Source organism: Pelophylax lessonae (assembly GCF_965119305.1).
Source record: "Pelophylax lessonae genome assembly, chromosome: 8".
In the NCBI taxonomy this organism is placed as follows: Eukaryota; Metazoa; Chordata; class Amphibia; order Anura; family Ranidae; genus Pelophylax; species Pelophylax lessonae.
This window is the reverse complement of record NC_138775.1, coordinates 191,980,153-192,000,820: the sequence shown is the minus strand read 5'-3', so window position 1 is coordinate 192,000,820 and position 20,668 is coordinate 191,980,153. Positions and strand designations below refer to the sequence as shown.

Below are 20,668 nucleotides of genomic sequence, written 5' to 3'. Positions count from 1 at the left end.
TTCCTGCCTGAGGGGACAGCAGACCGGATAATTTTTCCCGCTACTGGTGGGTCCATCCCATAAAGGGTCATCCCACTGCGAATCTGCCGCTGGGACCACCCTCATGTTAAAGCAGACTGCCCGCAGTTTAAAAAAAAAAAAAAAATACCGGGGTTATGGCAGCTATCTGCTACCATAGCCCCGGTATTTAACGTCAAAGTACTGACGTAAAACTGCGGTGGGCGGTCCGGAAGTGGTAAAAACAAAAAAAAAAAAAAAAGAAGAAGAAGAAGAAGAAGAAGAAGAAGAAGAAGTGGTGGAAAAAGTTCTGAAATAATTTATCTTTGTCTCATTTTTTAACATCAGTGAAACCTGATTTTTTAACAGGGGTATGTAGACTTTTCGTACCCATTATATATAAGGTAACCTGTACTGAGAGAAATACACCGATCAGCCATAACATTATAACTGTCCTAATGTTGAGTGGGTCTGCCTTTTGCTGCCAAAACAATCCTGATCTATTGAGGCATGGACTCCAGAGCAACATCCACATGAATGACAAGACCGAAGGATTCCCAGCAGAATATTGCCCAAAAGGATCACACTGCCTCAGCCGGCTTTTCTTCTTCCGTTACTGTATCCTGTTGCCATCTCTTTCCCACACGTACCTGGCCATCCACAGAATGTAAAAGAAAATGATCAAACCATTTTACACTGCTCTGTGGATCCGTTCTAATGATCATGAACCCATTGTAGGTGCTTTTGGCTGGACACAGCTCAGCATGGGCACCCTGACCGATCTGCAGCTACACAGCTCCGTACACTACAAACTGATGCACGGTGTACTCTTGACACCTTTGTGTCATTATCCCTTTTCATCAATCTAAACTACAGTAACTTTTATATTAGATGGTGACTACACAGGCCAAACTTCACTTTCTTGAACCCTTTGGCAAGTCCTGACCACTGCAGACCATAAGAGCTTTAGTTTTGGAGTTGCTCTGACCCAGTCATCTAGCCCAGTGTTTGTCAACCTTTTTTCAGTCAAGGCACCCTTTAAAAATGGACAGTCTCAAAGCGCTCCATTCTAAAATGTAAAAACTATTCTAATAGTCTTACATAATGCAGCAACATCCACAAGTGCAAGTAGGACACCCAACATTAGAGGCGATTTATTCTTCCAAAGCAAATACACTTTTGTAAACTGCTACTGACTAGTATTCCAATGTTTCTCTTGTTCTTCAGTTTTCCTCTATCATTCAGCTAATGTGAGGGTCAAACAAGGATGCTATGGAGGCGACTGACATCTTCCTTATCAACCGATTTTGCCAATGGTCATTAGGACATCGGCAGCTAGAAGGTTGTAATTGTGCACAATGAAAACTTTTTTTTTTTTTTAAACTATTTTTGGGCAATTTTTAGCCATTTTGCCAAGGCACACCTGAAGAAACCTCAAGGCACCCCAGGGTGCCTGGGCACACTGGTTGAAAAAGGCTGATCTAGCCATTTACAATATGACCCTTGACAAAAATAATTCAAATATCTTTACCCTTGCCCATTTTTCTGCTTTCAAACACATCAACTTCAGGACAAAATGTTCACTTGCTGCCCAAACATATCCCACCCACTTTCATATGCCACTGTAATGAGACAATCAAAGTCATTAATTTTACTGGTTAGTGGTCAAAAGGTTAGGGCTGATCGGTGTATGCATGCAATTTGTCACTTGACAACATGATTTAAAAATGCTAGTTTCCTGGCTGTAATGCTAAATTACTGGCTTAAATATTTTGCTCGAAGACAAGTTTGCATAGACTAAAGCTAGCCATAGATTGCGTAAAAAATTTCAGCGGATTTCTGCTGAATCAGCCCATATCTCACACTCACCAAAATAAACAAAAACGCACTTTTTAAAAAAAAAATAAAAAATAGGTAACACAAATGTGCATTTATTATTTTTTTATAAAAAGCCTGCAGAGCCTCTGTTGCACCCAACGATCAGCAGGTGCAATGCCAGGCTCCTGCAGACTCAGGATAGCGGTCTGCTTGCACTTGGGCAGACAGATCAATGAACTTTGAGTGTGCTAACCTGCGCCCTTACAGTTTGAGAACTACAAGCTGTCAGCCGCAATGGCTGATGCTACTTGTAATCTATTTACAGGAACTTGTGAATGAATGACGCAGCAGTATAGGCAGAGCTGAGTTAGACTTACTGGTAACTCCTTTTCTGAGAGTCTTCCTGGACAGCCCATGAGACCTAGGGCTAATCCTACCAGGACAGGAAACATTAAAATCCAAATCAGATAAAAGGCGGGCATCTGGTCCTCACACTTCACTATTCGAGAACCGTAGGACATTCCTGTAAAACTAATTTATAATATATATATATATATATATATATATATATATATATATATATATATATATATATATATATATATATATATATATATATATATATATATATATATATAAATAATACAAGACATCACCGGGTGGGAATATGGCTGTCCTGAAAGACTCTCAGAAAAAGAAGTTACCTGTAAGTCTAATGCCCCATACACACGTGCAGATTATCTGAAGACTTTTGTCTGCAGACTTACCTTTTCTATGTGGTGCAAGGGCCTGCCGGATTGCATACAAATTGAAAGTGTTTAGGTTTGACCTCATATTATATGGTTTTGGTAAGTCTGCAGACAAAAGTCTGCAGATAATCTGCACGTGTGTATGGGGCATAACTCAGCTTTTCTCAAGTCGTCTTCCAGGACAGCCCATGAGACAATGAGCCAGAACTTACCAGTCCAGGGAGGGACTACTGCCTGGAGCACCTTTCGACCAAATGCCTGCTCCTAAGAGAGGAGGTCCAGGCGATAATGTCTAACAAATGTCGAAAAGTTAGACCAGGTAGCTGCCTTACAGATCTGATCTGGTGAGGCACCAGCCCTTTCGGCCCAGGACGTGGACAAAGGCCCTTGTTGAATGTGCGTTGACAAAAGGTGGAGCAACATGCTTTTCGTTTTCATTATTTGGAAAACTACAAAAAAAAGGTAGGTAGTACAATATCCTGTGATCTATGAAAGGAAGTGGCTACCTTTGGTAAAAAGCCTGGATCGGTTTTTAACAATACTTTATCATCAAAAACCTTAAGAAAAGGCTCTCTAATCAAGAGGGCCTGCAATTCACTGACTCTTCGAGCTGAGGTTACAGCAATCAGGAACGCAGTTTTCAGTGTGAGTAATTTCATTGTTCAATCCTTCAGAGGCTCGAAAGGAACACAGTAACTAAGGCTTGAAGGACTAGATACAAGTTGGACATGATCTGACAGTTATTGGTTTTGATTGGGTGATTGCCCTGAAAAACCTTGCTATAGTGGAATTTTCCCTAAGGGAGTATTGAAGAAAAATGCCAATGGCAGCAGCCTGCACTTTTAAAAAAGGTACTAAGGGAAAAAGACCCATTATCGGCACCCTCTTGAAAAAAATTCCAAAATAGACAGTATATCCGGGGAAAGTCTGATTTTCAGCCAGCCAGGAGTTAAATTTCTTCCAAACTTTGGAGTATATTGCTCTCGTGACAGGCTTTACGACAACTAAGGTCTTCACTACCTTGTCTGAGAACCCCTGGGAGCTTAGTATCTGCTCTTCAGATACCAAGCTGTCAACCTTAAGGATGCGATTTGAGGATGAGATACCGAACCCTGAGCCAACAGGTCCTGTCTCAAGAGAAGAGTTATTGGAGGCTTTGAGGTTAAAGACTAGTCTTGAAAATCACGGCCTCTTGGGCCAAAAAGGAGGCTATTAGAATCAAATTGGAGAAATTTCCGAAGGACTTCCGAGGTTAGCCTGATTGGGGGGGGGGGGGGGGGGGGGAGGCATAGAAAAGGTTGAATGACCAGGGATTCGCAAAGGTGTAGATCCCCAGAGACTGATCCCTTGGGTTCAGGGAAAAAAAAAAATATATATTTGTTTTGTTGTTTGCTTGGGTTGCAAAGAGGTCCACCTCTGGTAGGCCCCACCTGGCCCCAATTTCTGCAAAATCTTTTGGGTTGAGGGACCAGTTGTCCTGACACACTCGGTAGCAGCTGAGGTGGTCTGCTAAGCAATTCTGAGTCCCCTTCAGATGAAGTGCTGAAATGGAGGCCAGATTCACTTTGGCCCAAGAAAAAAAAAAATCTTCTGGGCTGTGAATTGCAATCTCCGAATTTGCGTACCCCCGTTTTGTTGAGGTATGCTACCGTTGCAATGTTGTCAGACTGAATCTGCAGATGACATTCCCTGATTTCTGCTTGAAAGACCTCTAAGGCCTTCTGTACTGCCATGAGCTCTTTTTGATTCGATGATGCCTTTGCTTCTAGTGGGGACCATCCTCCCTGTGCTATTTGGCTCTGGAGATGGGCGCCCCATCCAAAAGTGCTTGCATCTGTGGTTATCCTCTGTGATACCTGAATAACCCAGTCCAACCACTTGGCGAGGTGGAGTGGAGATCTCCACCACCATAGGGTTCTTTTTACCTTGGAGGGAATTTTTACCTTCATCTCCAAGGAATTTGGAGACCCGTCCCAGACTGAGTAGAAACCATTCAAGGGGACACTGTCGAAACCGTGCCCAAGGTATGGCCGGAAAAGAGGTCATAAGGCCCACGACTTGAGACGTCCCTGAGCGAGATCCACTGGTGATACATCACTCTTTGGGAAGTGTCAGATAAGACTTCTCTTTGTTGTTGTTGTTGTTGATCATCCAGCCTAGTGACCTGAGGAACTCCTGAACTGTCTGGAGATCCTTTCCCAGTTTCTGACTCGAGTCTGCCACTACTAGGTGGTCGTCCAGGTAGGGGATGATCAGAATCGACTTCTGTCTTGAGGCCAAAGCTTCCCCCAAGACCTTTGTTTGTGAAGATACGTGGGGCTGAGGACAACCCAAAGGGCAGCACCTGGAATTGAAAATGTCGGACTTCCGACCCTAGCTTTACTGCCAGTCGTAAAAACTTTTGGCAAGCTAGGTGAATGGGGATGTGAAAATAAGTAGGTCCAGTGTTGCCATGAAACATTCTGGGTATAGTAGATTTCCTATGGAATGCACCGATTCCATGCAAAAATGCTTGCATTTTAGCGAGCGATTTAGAGTGCATAGATTTAGTATTAAACGATAACTCCCTGAGGGTTTCTTTACCACAAAAATGTGGGAGTAAAACCCCCTGCCCTGTTCCGATTTTGGAACTGGTACCAATACTTTCTGATTCACTAAGTCTCTGATCTGAAGACTTAACGCAGCTGCTTTCACTCAATCTCTGGGCAGACTGGTAATTCACAATCTTTCCAATGGCCGGATATTGAATTCCAGTCTGTGACCCTTGGGACACCAGGTCCAAAATAAAAGAGCTTGACGTAATTTCCTTCCATTGTGGAAGAAAGGCACTTAATCTTCCTCCCACTATGAAAGGAGTCATTGCAGCTTGGCGGGGTGTTGGAGGGTTAAACAAGACGCCCCCCTACCCCTGCCTTTGTGTCCAGTCCAATGTTTCTTGGGTCCGGTGTCAAGTGGACCCTGCTGTCTGCCCCTCCCCTGAAAAAAACTTCTGGGGATATGGGGCTTTTCTTTTATCTGAAAACAACTTTTTGTCAGCAGTATGTTCCAGTGCTTCTGCTAATCCGGGACCAAAAAGATTGTCTCCTGTAAAAGGGAAGACCGCACAGGCGAAGTTTGGAGGTACAGCCTCCCGACCATGTCTTAAGCCAGAGACTTCTTCAGGCTGAATTAGCCAAGGCCGAGGTTCTGGTCGTCATTCTAACTGACTCAGCAGAAGAATCAGCCAGATACCCTACTGCTTGAAATAGAAGAGGGAAAGATTTAATAATATGATCCCTTGGAGTCCCGGCGGATAAGTGAAACTGCATTTGTGAAAGCCATAACTCAAGCTGTCTGGCTACACAAGTAGAGGCTAAGGCTGGTTTTAGACTCGTGACTGAGGCTTCCCAGGTTCTACGCACCAAAATATCCCCTCTTGTCCATAGGGTCCTTATGTGTACCCATATCAAATCCGTGTTTTTGGAAACCTTTGAAAGAGGGGCATCTAATTTAGGAATCTTGTTCCATGGTTGTGCTGAGTCTTCATCAAAAGGAAACCTTTTTAAATTGTTTGGAAAAAAAATGGGTTTCCTTTCAGGATTCTCCCATTCTAATTTTTATTGTGTCTAGAAGGGAGCTGTGCAGTGAAAATCCTGGCCTTCTTATGCGTTGTATACATAAGGTCATGCTTGGATAATGGAACCTTCTCCTCTCAATTTCTAAAGTGACAGACTGCTTTAAGTAATTCGTTCACATCTTTGAGTGACAATTTAAACCTGGAGCCTCTGCTGAATTCCCTATCAGGCTCTTCCCCTGAACGAGATTCCTCAAATGAGGAATGGGGGGGGGGGGGGGGGGACTCCGGCTCCTCCCTCATGTCGTCACCACACACACACACACACACACACACTGTGTGTTGGATTGAACTAGGCCTTGAGGCTGAAGACTGTACAGGAGTCTGCAATTTATCTAGGAGGGTTTTAAAGGAGCTAAAGGTAGAGGTTAACTCATCCCTAATGGATGTCAGCATCCTCTGGGAGGATATAGCTGGATCATCCTTAACCAAGCTGTCTATGCATTGCTGTTTTGCTCCATGTGGAACTTAGCTTTGTTCCACAAACGGCACATTTCTTTTTGGGGGGCTGTACCTGGACCTGGTCCTGAGCGCTGGTCTATAACAAAAAATAAAGCATTTTCTGATTAAGACCCCCTGTAAAACAGGCCCCAAAATAAACACCCATGTGTTAAGAGTGAAAAAAGTGCCCTCCTTTACCAGCCCCCAAACAGTCTATGGAGGAAAAGGAAACCCCTACAGGCTTTGCAAGAGGGAAGACTCCCCAGGCTTACCCGAGAGGTGCCGGTGCCAGAGCCCGCTTCCACCGCCTGAGCGGTTACTGCATCCATCACGCTCCGTTCGTGTCCCGCAGCCTCCGCTGGGTTTCACCTAAACACTGGCTGCCCAGTAAGTCTCCTGTTCACGCCTCTGGAAACCGGAACCAGTGTTTCCGGCGCCCGACGATGATGTCACTGAAACCAGAAGAGTCCCCGTCAATTCCTAGGCCAAAGTGGAACGCAGGAGTTCCGCCCCTTCCGACCCTGCGTGGTGCCAATTTTTTAAATCCGCAGCGATCACGGGAACACAGCCTGGCTGCTCCAAGGACGCTGTCGCTGCGGTGGAAAGGACTCCCCCCTGCCTTCCTGACACCAGCGACGGTTGTAACCTTCCCCAGGCTCTAAGGACAGGCGAAAAGCGCCCTCCCCGCCCCAAACCCGATTTTCTGATCGTTCATATAGTGCTTTCAACAGCCAATTCCAAATTTTTTTTTTTTTTTTTTTTTCGTCCAAAAAACAGCCACTCACCTGTCCCAGGGATCCAGCAGTGCACCAAGCCTAGCAGTCCTCATCCTCTGTCCTCCCTCAGCGATAACAGCATCTTCCCTATGGGCACCCGGCTGTGACAGCTTGCAGACGGGAAAAGCTGGTACATGTCAAAAAAAGAAAATTGTGCAAGAGGAGCAGGGGACGAGTCCTTAAAGCGGAACTTCCCTTTTGGGGGAAGCTAGCTGCCATAATTTTTTTTTAGTTATCTCACAAGATTACATCCATCACATTTTTGTAAATATTTTATTATCTTTCATGTGACAACTCTGAAGAAATTACACTTTGCTACAATGTAAAGTAGGGAGTGTACAACTTGTATAAGGCCCCTTTCACACCTGTCCGCTCCGTCGGCAGACTCCGTTCTGCTCAGCGGGGGATCGATCTGCCGATCCCCCCCTGAGCAGGCGAATGACAGTGTCCTGCTGTCCTATAGAGATGCATGGGGCATCCGTTCAGATCCGCCTGAAAAACTGACAGGCGGATCTGAACGGTCCGCATGTGTGAAAGGGGCCTAACAGTGTAAATTTGCTGTCCCCTCAAAATAACAACATACACAGCCATTAATGTCTAAACCGCTGGCAACAAATGTGAGTACACCCCCCCCCCCCCCCCCCCCAAGTCAAAATTGGGCCCAAAGAGTCAATATTTTGTGTGGCCACCATCATTTTCCAGCACTGCCTTAACCCTCTTGGGCATGGAGTTCACCAGAGCTTCACAGGTTGTCACTGGAGTCCTCTTCCACTCCTCCATGACATCACAGAGCTGGTGGGTGTTAGAGACCTTGCACTCTTCCACCTTTCATTTGAGGACGCCCCACAGATGGTCAATAGGGTTTAGGTCTGGAGACATGACCAATTTGGACATTGTGACTTAGGGGTGTACTCACTTTTGTTGCCAGCAGTTTAGACATTAATGGCTGTGTGCGGAGTTATTTTGAGGGGACAGAAAATTTACACTGTTATACAAGCTGTACACTCACTACTTTACATTGTAGCAAAGCGTAATTTCTTCAGTGTTGTCACATGAAAAGATGTAATAAATTTACAAAAATGTGAAGGGTGTACTTACGTACATTATATATATATATATATATATATATATATATATATATATATATATATATATATATATATATATATATATTAGAGCTGCACGATTAATCATATGAAAAACGCGATCTCGATTCCCCCCCCGACGATCTAAACCTGACATATGCTCGATTCTTTGCATAGCTGCAGGGAGAGAACAGCTGTGGAAAAAAAAAAAAAAAAAAGCCTCCCGCAAACAAACGCCTATCAGCATTAAGGGCTCTTTCACACGGGCAATCCGATCAGATCCGCCTGTCAGTTTTTTTAGGCGGATCTGATCGCATCCTCCATGCAGCTCTATGGGGCAGCAGATGTCAGCGGAGACACCTCCGCTGACACCCGCTGCCATCCGCATCCGATCCTGTGCGTGAAATCTGGACGGATGGAAACCCTATTTTTCCATCCGTTCAGTAATTGGATCGGATCTGATGAGAGCGGACAAGCGGTCCGCTCTCATCCGATCCCCCATAGAGGGCAGCGGGGGCTGAGACACCTCCCTCTCCGCTCTGCAAGCGGAGACGGAGCTGTCATCGGCCGGCTCAGCGGGGATCGCGGATCGATCCCCGCTAAGCAACACGGATCTGCCTACGGAGGCGGACCGTGTGAAAGAGCCCTAAGTCTCCCAGTAACTATAAACAAAATGATTACATTGTATCTTTTCCTTCCCTCTGCCAAGGAGAAAGGAAGTTTAACCTCTTAAAGACTAGACCTTTTTCTGACACTTGTTGCTTGCAAGTTAAAATCAGTTTTTTTTGCTAGAAAAGAACTTCGAACCCCCAAACATTTTATATATTTTTTTAGCAGAGACCCTACAGAATAAAATGGCGATTTTTGCAATATTTTATGTCACACTCTATTTGCGCAGCAGTCTTTCAAACGCAATTAATAGACTTTAATGAATCGTGCAGCTATATATATTTAGAGCGGCACGATTCTGGCCAAAATGAGAATCACGATTTTTTTAGCTTGGAATAAAGATCACGATTCTCTCTCAATTCTCTGTGTAACAAAAAAAATTGGGATAACTTTACTGTTACGTTTTTTTTTTTTTTAATGCTAATCTCATAGAAAGTGAAGAGGTTACTCAACATGTGAAACTGTTCGTAAAACATGCATAGTCTTGCTTTTATGATATATTTTTTTTATCTTTTCTTTTTTTAATGAAAACTGTACTAATTAACCACTTAATGACTAAGCATTTGACTGACGTGGTGTTTACTAGTTAAATAAACATTTTTATATTATATATATATATATATATATATATATATATATATATATATATATATATATATATATATATATATATATATATATATATATATTTTTTTTTTTTTTTTTTTTTTTTTTTGTTAGAACCCCCCCCCCCCCAAACGAGATTATATATATATATATATATATATATATATATATATATATATATTGTGGGGTTAGAAGTAATGAAGCCAGACAGGTAACTAGCATTTCCAGAAGGAAGCCAGAAGGTAGGTGTACTGCAAGTGTGTTTGTTTCGTTGTCTCAATGAGCCATGGGACACAACACACAAAAAAAGGTATACACAGAGATGGTTGAACACCACTCCTCATCCCCATGCCCAAATAATCCAGCTTTAACATTTACATTATCAAAAAGGATACAAGAAAATATGAAGATTATTTTCATGAATAAATGTCAGGGAAAGAAAGCCAAATGTCACATTCCTTCTTCATAACAAACACTTTCACCCAAAATGAACTCTGCAGCACTATGCATAGGTAAGGAGAAGAGTTAGCAGCAATTCCCTGTATATTAAATGACATACCAACCCAAAAGTGTCCTACCCCTAATGCTATAATACCACACCCTAGATGTCAGGAATAAAATGTGTGTGATTTTTCCTGTCCATAGATTATTCAACTCTTTTCCATTCTCCAGTCTGTTCGATATACTGTATTCGCCTAAAATTTTATTCTTGCTTTGCTCAAATATCGAACAAAACCACAAACTACCAGATCACCCGTATGCTGCTTGTTAACTTCCATCTCTGCCTGCGTTTGGTTATATTCATCTGAAAGAACACTGTTTGGTGGAAGCTTACACCCGAATGAGGGGCACATAATCACTATTATGGGCTAATATCCAAGTTCGATATTTTGTGTGGTTTTGTAGCCCAGAATAAGACCGACCACTCATCCCGATTTCATGGAACTATTCTGGGCAGGAGCCTCGTGTGCGTTCAGTCAGAATTTTACCCTGGTGGCTTTTGGCTGCGTTTGTGGGATCCGAGCGCTTTTTGGATATGTTGGGCGTGCAGATCCAGGCTATTAAAGTTTGAAATATCCAATACATTTCGTTCCACTTCACGATTGTGTCCCCACTTGTTGATTCTTCAAACAAAATTACAGTTTTATATCTTTATGTTTGAAGCCTGAAATGTGGCAAAAAGTCGAAAAGTTCAAGGGGGCCGAATTCGCAATGCACTGTATATTAAACAAAGCAAGGTAAATATGTCCATAGGACAGGCACATTTTACAGAAAGTATAGGGAGATTTTAAAAGAAATTTGGATTTACAGAAATAGGGAACTGCTGCCACTGATTTGCCTTTATATCTTAAATCCATACACACACACAAAGTAATTTTACCTGCCAAAAGAATTTTCTACCCAGTCTTGATATTTACAGAGCCCCACTATGCAGCACAGCCCTGTCTAGTAGGGTAGAAGACTCAAGCTTTCTCTGCTGTAGTTAATACTTTCAGGTCAGCAAACTGACGAGCTCATATCTGTCATTCTGCTCTCTCTCCCATCAGTATGCTCTTTGTTCAGACACAGAACTGCAGCACAACAGAATGGCTGTTTGTAATGCCTATCCTTCTCCCAGTTTGTGCTCTGCTGTGCAGGTTCCTTTGGTAGACAAATACTTATTTATATTCAGGTCCTATGACAACCCAACGTCTTCACCTCTGATACAATTCGGCAATGGCTGCTCCCATATTTCCATCACCATAGGTTTACTTTTAATTGAAGTCACTCCTCAGTATCATAGCTGAATAGGTCTAAGTAAGGAGCACATAATAACTTGGCTCCTATACTCCAACATTGTTTTAGAGGATTTGTATGATCCCTTTTCATTTTAGTTTTATAGGATCTGTCAAAATCTCTTCTACAGGTAAGGTACCACTAATACCCAACTCATATTTTGTAAGTTACAATTAAAAACACTGCAGAGGGAAAGCTGCTCAAAGCTGAATGGCCAAAAAAAAAAATAAAAAACACGTATAGGATATCTGCTATGTAAAAATAAATGAACTCTGTTAGTAAACGTTTAGTTTAAGAGCCGGTGTTCCGTGAGAATTACCTACCCGTGAGAAAAACCTACCCTCGTCACTTCCGGTTCACGGCAGTCTGTGTAACGCGAGCAGTTACATTAAAACAGCTGTGCTGCACTATGAGTCATCTCCGCTCCTGTCCCGGTCACTTCCCTGCTCTCGGCTACTAAATATAAAAGCGGCGGCGGCTGTATGAAAAGATAAATCACGGAGCCGCCAGCCGCTTTTATATTTACTAGCCAAGATCAGGGAAGCGACCGGGACAGGAGCGGAGATGACTCATAGTGCAGCACAGCTATTTTATGTCACCGCCGCGTCGGTAGGTTTTTTTAACGGACACCGAGATCGTTTCAGACTAGTGCGCATGCGCACTAGTCTGATCCTCAGCTCTTCCATTAGGTATCCGGGGCTGTGAGCATGCGCACTGCTGCGCTGCTCAGCTGTTCCTGGCCGGAAGTGACGAGGGGTAGGTTTTTCTCACGGGGTAGGTAATTCTCACGTTACACCGTTTCACACTGAGGCGATCCGACTTGCTGGGGCGACCTGTGAAGTCGCGGTGCACAGCGCGCACCGCAACCTCGGAGCGACATGCACGGACTTCATATAAGTCAATGCAGGTCGCCCCAAAAGTAGTACAGGACCCTTTTTCTAAGTCAGAGCGACTTGTGTCGCTCCTATTAGAACGGGTCCTGTGCTAATCTATGGCAGGCGACCCACGGCGACTTGTCAGGTGACCAAGTCACCTGACAAGTCGCCCCAGTGTGAACCGGCTCTTATTCAGGGCTCAACAAACCCTAGGCACCAGGTTGCCATGGCGACTAGAAATTGCATCCTGGCGCCTGGGCTTGTCAGCCCATTCACTGCTGGGGTTGCAGGCTGTAGCGTTCCGAGAGCGTCCCTCCCTTATGCAGCCCAGAACGTGCGCTGATAGTTCCGCCCTCCCCCTCCTCTCCATTCAGGAGACAGAGCTGGTCAGCTTCACCTCCTCCCTCCCTCCCTCTCCTCCTGTGTTGTGATCCCAGGTGCACATGGAGCCACCATGGTCGGTCAGATTGTGGCTTCAGCAGAGAGCACAGGCAGAAATACAGTAGCTACATATATCCTGGAGGGGGTGAGAGTAAGATACTGATTCTCCTACACCACTGTTATCTGCAACAGACTCTCATTGGATGCTAGGGGAGGACTGTGCTTATCTACTCTGCTTTATTTAAGTGCTTCTAACCTAAATGGTTAAATTATTAACTCTTTACAGCTTAACATCTGCAGGCTTTTGCTTCTGGTATGAATGGCATTTGTCTGCTTGTATATCTGGTTAACCCTTCATAGCTACCTGGGACTAGACTAATGCTGCCTTCTGACATATGAAGAAGAGTAATTTTTGATTATAGATCAGTCTGGATTTTAATTGTTCATCCTGCTGACTACATTTAAAAAAGACTGACAGGGATTTTGTGTGTGTGTGTCTATTTAAGTACACATCTCTATTCGGAGTGAACAGTGCAGTTTGCTGAAGAGGCCAATGATTTTGTCCTGCCTCCTTATGATCGATCCAATCTCTGCTGTGCCTGCTCCATCAGCCCTTGTCTATACTCCACCCACTGATGCACACACATGCGCTGTGTGTATGTTAAGGTGTGCAGGACAGGTGACAAATTGGAGTAAATGCATACTAGAGGCTGAAAAATTGGCGAGTTAAACACCGCCTCTCCCCTTGACAATTGCACTAATGCCCCCTCTGCTGCTGATTAAAAAAAAACCTAAAGACTGCCACTCCTCTGAAAAGCAATCCACACACAGATTTGTTTTCAGAGACAATTGACAGGCAGTGAGGAAGCGATATGTCACTGTAAATGCTGTAGCACAGACCCTTTTATTTGAATGGGTTGCGTTCCTTGAGAGTAGCTGCATAAATCATAGCAGGCTTATAGGGGCTCCAGTGCATCACTTTGCCCAGGGTCCCATGATGCTACTAAAATAGGCCCTGGGTGTGCGGGTGGGAAGTTTAAAGCCCAATAGCCAGACAAAAAAAAAAAAAAAAAAAAGAAACTGGCTCCTAGATTCAAAGCAAATTTGTCAAACCCTGGTTTAATTAATCCCGTACATTACTTTAAGTGCCAAACTTGCAGCTTTGAAAATAACAATTCTGACTAATACAGTGATGTTAGTGGGTGACTCGCGCTCTACCTTCCGCTCCCCTTATCTATTCACAAGACGTCTTGTAGTCCATACAGAATACAAGGTGTTCTATGAACAGACAAGAGGGATCATGAGGTTAATCTGCCTCTAATCCATTTTCTGTAAAAAGAATACAAGACGTTTTGTGAATGGGTGAGGGGAAAACAAGATCAAGAGCGAGCAACCAAAAATTATCATATTCAAGAGCTTGAACAGTCAGTTGCAGTGCTGGTAGTTGGGTGTCTACAGTAGTGTATGGGATGAATGAAACCTAATCCAGTACCATGCACACACGAGACACCCATAACAGGGATTTTTTTTTTTTACATAGCAAATATGGAAAAATTGTTTTTCTCCAGGGTTTAGCTTTAAACAGTCTTTTTACAAAGAGATTACATTTTTATTATTTTAGGTTGAAGGGATTAAATACATAGGGCTTTGCCTGGTGTCATTTGATTACTAGGCGACTCAGGATTATTTGAGCCAGTTGGTCTCCTTTTATGGGTTTGCTGCTAACAGAAGCTTACGGTGTTTCATGTGATATTGCAGTGGGAAGAAGGGGCATACAACACATCCCACCAATGTTAAAGCAGACCTTGCATGAAAATAATTATATATATATATATATATATTTTTTTTTTAATATTTTACATACTTACATTTTTTTTTAATTTTATTTTTTTTACCCCCTTGGATGGGGTGTTATAATTTTTTTTTTTTTTTAACACCCCATCCAAGGGGGTAAAAAAAAAAAAAAAAAAAAAAAAAAATGTACACATATACACTTTTTTGGACCCTGGCTTTCAGACACCAGAGCACATTCTCAGAATCTGGGATATGCAGCTTTCCTAAGAGGCAGTGTGGAAATACACTTACACCACGTCAAGTCGCCAAAATCCAGGGTCCAAGGAAAGTTTTTTTTTTAAATACAGATTGTGGTGGTATTAGTGGGGTCTTCGCAAGATAAGCAGACCTTGCATTCTCATGCCAGTGCCTGGTCTATGCAGGATACGCCCAGGCGACAATTTATTCTCTCTGGATTAGGAAATCCGCTACATTGAATGTTAGCAGCTTCCAAAACAGACAAACGTATTAAATTTGGAGACCTAAAAAGGTTTTCCTATTAGCTGTTCAGATTAGAGTTCTTCTTTATTAAATGGTACAATTTACAAAAAAAAAAAAAAACCCTTGACAAGCAGGCATGCACTTCATAGTAAAATGTTTAAGGAAGTCCAGACACAGAGACTAGCTGCACATAAGACAAGTAAAAACAGCAAGTCATCCTGACAGAGGAAATGACTCAGGAAAGCAAAAGCGTTCTGAAATGATTGCTGTGTATGTAGAGGTAAGCATTCCTCAATCAATCACTCTCCTCACCAAAGGGAATCAATAAACCTTAAGGCTGCATTCATACCCAAGTGATGCGTTTTTTTTTTTGTTTTTTTTTTTGGTTGTTGCATTTTGTAGAGCATGTGTCACACAGCAGCACAGAGCAGCCTGTTCACCTAAATGGGTTGCCCTACATATGGCAAATGTGCTCAAGTATGCATTTTTTGGCACAGAGCTTAACTTAATGTGTGCGCATGAACAGCACATCGCATACAAAGACAGCATAAGCCATGACGATTTTTTGGTGCATATATCACAATCAGTGGTACCTTATCTGGAGAAGAGATTTTGACAGATCCTATCAAACTAAAATGAAAAGGGATCATACAAATCCTCTAAAACAATTTAAGTGTATAGGAGCCAAGCTATTGTGTGTTCCTTACTTAGACCTATACATCTATGATACTGAGGAGTGACTTTACATCAATTAAAGTGAACCTATGTACTATACTAGAGGTCACCCAATTCTGATTAAATCCATTGATAAAGTCTGAGAAATTACATAAAACCAACAAGACGGCCATTCATAATATACTGACACAGTAAAACTTGATACAGTAAACCTGTGCTCTGCAAGTATACATTAAATCCCGGTTCACACTACCGCGACTTGTCAGCTTGACAAGTCGCAGTCCATTCTGTGCTACGGGAACCGTTCTAATAGGAGCGACTCAAGTCGCTCCAACTTTGAAAATAGTTCCTGTACTACTTTGGGGCGACATCGGAGCGACTTGCATTGACTTCCATTATGTGAAGTCCGTGCAAGTCGCACCGAAGTCGGATCGCCATAGTGTGAACCAACACTTAATCCTACATTTATATTTCCACTGCAGATGTTAGAGTTGTATCATTTTTTAGAACCTGCGTACACAATGTGCTGCAACTGGCGTTTTTCTGCAGCTGATCGCCACCAATCACTGCCAGGGACACACAGAAAACCGTGTGCCCCATTCACAGCACTGATGTAATACGTGGTGTAGGAAAATGTGAACACTTGAATAGAGGGTAACTTTATACACAGTGCATCCCAACACCTGGCAAGACTGATAGCAGCCCATGCAACTAGTGTGAATGGGCCCTGAAAGTTTTCCTCTCCTTCAGTTTGTACTGGTCGACATTTTTTTAGGGTGGCCCCTTCCCTTTGTGGGTTCCTAAGGAGCCATCTTTAAACGAGAAGTTCACTTCTTAGAAAAAAAAAATAAATGCACTTTTTTTTTGGAGCCTGTAAAGCATTGCACCAGCGCGATCAGTAGATTGCTGGTGCCATGCATGTCTCCAGCAGATGTGCCAGTGTATCCACTTGGTTGTACATGCAAGCACATACAATCTGACAGGAAGAGCCAATGACCCACCATGGTGCTCCACAGCGCTGTGGTTGTTCATTGAAAACAAGACGACAGCCTTGTAGTTTTCCATTCACAGGTCACTCCGACTAAGTGAACGCGGCTGGGTAGACTCATTTTTAAAAAATTGTCACAACTAGTGCAGGGTGGGGGAGATCCCGCTGTCTGATTGGGGATCGGGGAGGTGCAGGGGCCAGTCCGTTCGTAACAGGTTACACCCTAAATGTGGGTGCAACATGTTATGAAAGGTGAACTTATCCTTTAAGTGCATGCTCCTGGAGAGGACTACGGGGCACAGGCAGACTCACTGGCAATGAATTTCTCAGACGGGGCTCACTGGTGCTTTCCACGAGTCCTGATGAATGGTACTGATGTTATAAATGTGACCACTCCATGAAAATGATTACTGTACATAGCAATATAATATATATATTTTTTATAGTCTTCACCTCCACCCATATGTTCCTGGAGTGGGGATTCCTAGACATTTCCGTGCGGATTGCCTTTGATGAATGTTACCAACACCTGCCATCCAGATAATCTGCGGAAGTTCCTACCATCCGGTATTGAGGACCTCTTCACTTTCAGCTTGCATGACCCAATTGCTGTATGGGATTTTGGGTCCATGCCATCTGGTGAGCGAATTTTCAATCTTTTGGTGTGGGATCTATCACTATTACAAGTCAGCACCTTCCTGTGTGGGACTATTTTCTTCAACTTTACAAATATTGGACTTTGCTTCCTCTGATTTAGGATTTAAAAGAGTATATTTATTTGTGCACGTATTCCTTTTGAGCGCTGCACTATTTATAATTTTTACATTTGGATGCCATCACTGTCGGTTGGAGTGTCAGCAGCTGTTCACACTATCACCTTGTGATTTATGCTCTGTTAGCGCAGTTTTTTTTTTTACTTTATTCTCTATATATATATATATATACACACACACACACACACACACACATACATACACCCACACACACTATATATCTATCTTTTTTTTTGGGAGGGGGGGGGTAGTACTACTTCAAATCCAGTATGACTGGCAAATGTTAATCTACAGATGCCCAGTACTATATGAAGCCAGCCACATATCAGATTTTTATATATCCTAAAGAAAGGAAATGTTCCTTTAATTCTCACTGACATCTATATTTCTGCTGAACGCATACAGAGGCCGCGTCACAATTCTCTGCACTTCTCTCCAAAGGGGACATTTATCAGAGCAGTCACCTATACATACACTATGCAATGAGTGGGTGTGTCCACTAACAGGCCAATGAGTGTCCTCCCCTGACAGCTGGCACCGCCCCTGTGTTGTGTAATGCATGCTTAGCCCTTTAAAGCACAACAATCAGCAGCTGGTGTAACCTCATGTACTGCCGGTCATCCCATTGGGTAGTGAGTGTTATTGTATACAAAGAGACATAAATATAAACACACAGTATAATATAAAAAATATTGTATAATAGAAACAGATATTTAAAATATGATACAAATTATATAAACAGCTGAATATATTTTTATGCAAAATCTTCAAAGTCTGAATACTTTTATTATAATTCTTATAATAATAATTCTAATAATAATAATAATGTGACTGAGTGACACTGTTAGGCACAGCACATATAGGGGACAATGATTGCCATACATAGGACAATATCAGATCATTAATGAAAATTGAAGTTGCAGATATCCCCATAGAAAACAATGTAATGATTGGGTGAGGCTCTGTTCTGATTATTGATGAGCTGATCACCTCTGGTGGGAGAATGATCCGATCACATCGGTGTATGTATGGCAGTCAGAGGAATAAGTGACAAGAGATATAGAGGTTCCCCCTCCAGGTATGGGAAGATCCCGGGGGGATGGTCTCCTCACCTCCTCGCTGGGGATGACGGGACACTTCTTCTTTAGGCGGCCCCAGTTCATCAGGTTCCCGGTTTGTAGGATGAGAGTGCGGGCGGTGCTGAGCAGGCTCCGGCCGGTGTCAGTACCCATGTCTTCTCTATGAATGGGGGAAGTGAGCTCCTTGTCGTTCCGCTGCCTTCCTCGGTGTGCTCAGCGGCTCTCCGCCTTCCGCTGTTATAGCCGGGGGGAGCACGGTGACTGCACAGAAAAAGTGCTGCGTAATAGTGACTCACCAGCCAGTCAGCCCCGATCACCGTGACATGTGCGCCGACCGCTGACTCTACACTGCACACGCCGCTTGTATTATTATCATCACAGGGCGAACAAGAGCGGAGCAGCGCCCCCTGCTGTCCGGGAGTGTTACCTACATCATCCCTTCACTGCCATGCACATCTATAGGAGGGGAGGCTCACGTTATCTATATGCAGCACCCTCTAGAAGTGTGTAAAGCCAGATCAGATTATCAGACAAATTTCCGTCTGTTTTTGATTGCATGCTAGTCTCATATCTAAAGTGAAGGGGTTACTTGTATACGAAAATCCTCGTGCGAAAGAATTCAATTACAGGAAGTGATGTCACGTGTTGAGTTTTTTTGTATGCTTTCGTTTCTGAGCATACCAAGTCTTGCTCTTATAGTTTTAGTACAAAAACTGCACTAATTAACCACTTAAGCCCCGGAAGATTTTACCCCCTTCCTGACCAGGGCCTATTTTGCGATTCGACACTGCGTGACTTTAACGGACAATTGCGCGGTCGTGCGACGCTGTACCTAAACAAATTTGATGTCCTTTTTTTCCCACAAACAGAGCTTTCTTTTGGTGGTATTTGATCACCTGTGTGATTTTTTGATCATGCGCTATAAACAAAAAAAGAGCATCAATTTTGCAAAAATAACAATATTTTTCTTATATGAAATTCCCCCCCAAAAAATTGAAAAATCAAAATTTTTTAACATTTTCGGCCAATTTGTTTTATGCTACATATTTTTGGTAAAAAAAAAAATCACAATAAGCGTATTTTGATTGGTTTGCACAAAAGTTATCGCGTTTACTAACTAAGGGAAAGATTTTTGTCATTTTTGTTGTTTTTTTTTAAACGCGTAATGGCGGCAATCTGCAATTTATTTTGCGGGACTGCGACATTGCGGCGGACAGATCGGACCCTTGACTAACATTTTTGACACTTTTGGGGTTACCAGTGACATTTCTACAGTAATCAGTGCTATACATATGCACTGTTACTGTAAAAATGACACTGGCAGTGAAGGGGTTAACCTTTTTTGAGAGGGAGGGGTTAAGTGTGTCCCTAGGGGCGTGATTCTTACTGTGATTGGCTGTGGCTAGTTGTGTAAGAACCATGATCAATGGTTCTACATAGTAGAACCGTATGATCACCATTTTTACACAGGGGAGAATGACAGGCGGCTTTGTTTACATTAGCCGCCTGCCTTTCTCCCGGTGTCACAGACGATCGCGAGTGCCCGGCGGACATGGGGTCTGCCGGGCACACGCGCGGGGGGGTCCGTGACCGAGCGGGAGCGCACATTCGGCTGCGCGCGCTAGCTCCCCAGAGCCTCATAGGCTAGCGATGTAGACCTACGTCGCTTTGCCTGTGAGGGGCTGACCGCCGCAGTAAATCTACTGTCAGCAGTCGGCAAGTGGTTAAACAAAAATCGTACGTTGTGTTCACGTATGATAAAAATTTTATAGCCTGCGCCTTCAGTTTTCGTACTCCTGAAACTTGTAATCGACTGTCGAAAGCACTATACTAACGATCCGAAAATCGGCAGATTGTTCATCGGACAAAATATTCCTGCAAATTTATGGCCCATACACACAATCTACAAATTGGATGAAAAACACAGTTTTCGAGGCGATCGTAAGATAATCGGATCGTTAGTACAGATCTTTTAAAAGCGGATCACAACAGTTCATATTATCCGATTGGACAAGCACAACATTTTTCTCGTATGATACCAGATCGTATGTTTTTCGTTTAATCAGTAGTCCGAAAATACAATACAAATACAC

General features: G+C 43.1%; 1 protein-coding gene across 1 annotated transcript in view; it reads right to left on the bottom strand.

Moving 5' to 3' along the window:
- The window catches only part of GCLM (glutamate-cysteine ligase modifier subunit), a 52,263-nt gene extending 33,375 nt beyond the window's left edge, over nucleotides 1–18,888 (bottom strand). Inside the window, exon 1 of the mRNA XM_082266610.1 lies at nucleotides 18,609–18,888. Coding sequence (XP_082122736.1) covers nucleotides 18,609–18,728 — 120 coding nt within the window. The 5' untranslated portion in view covers nucleotides 18,729–18,888. The remainder of the gene's footprint in view (nucleotides 1–18,608) is intronic.
- Nucleotides 18,889–20,668: the final 1,780 nt, after the last annotated feature.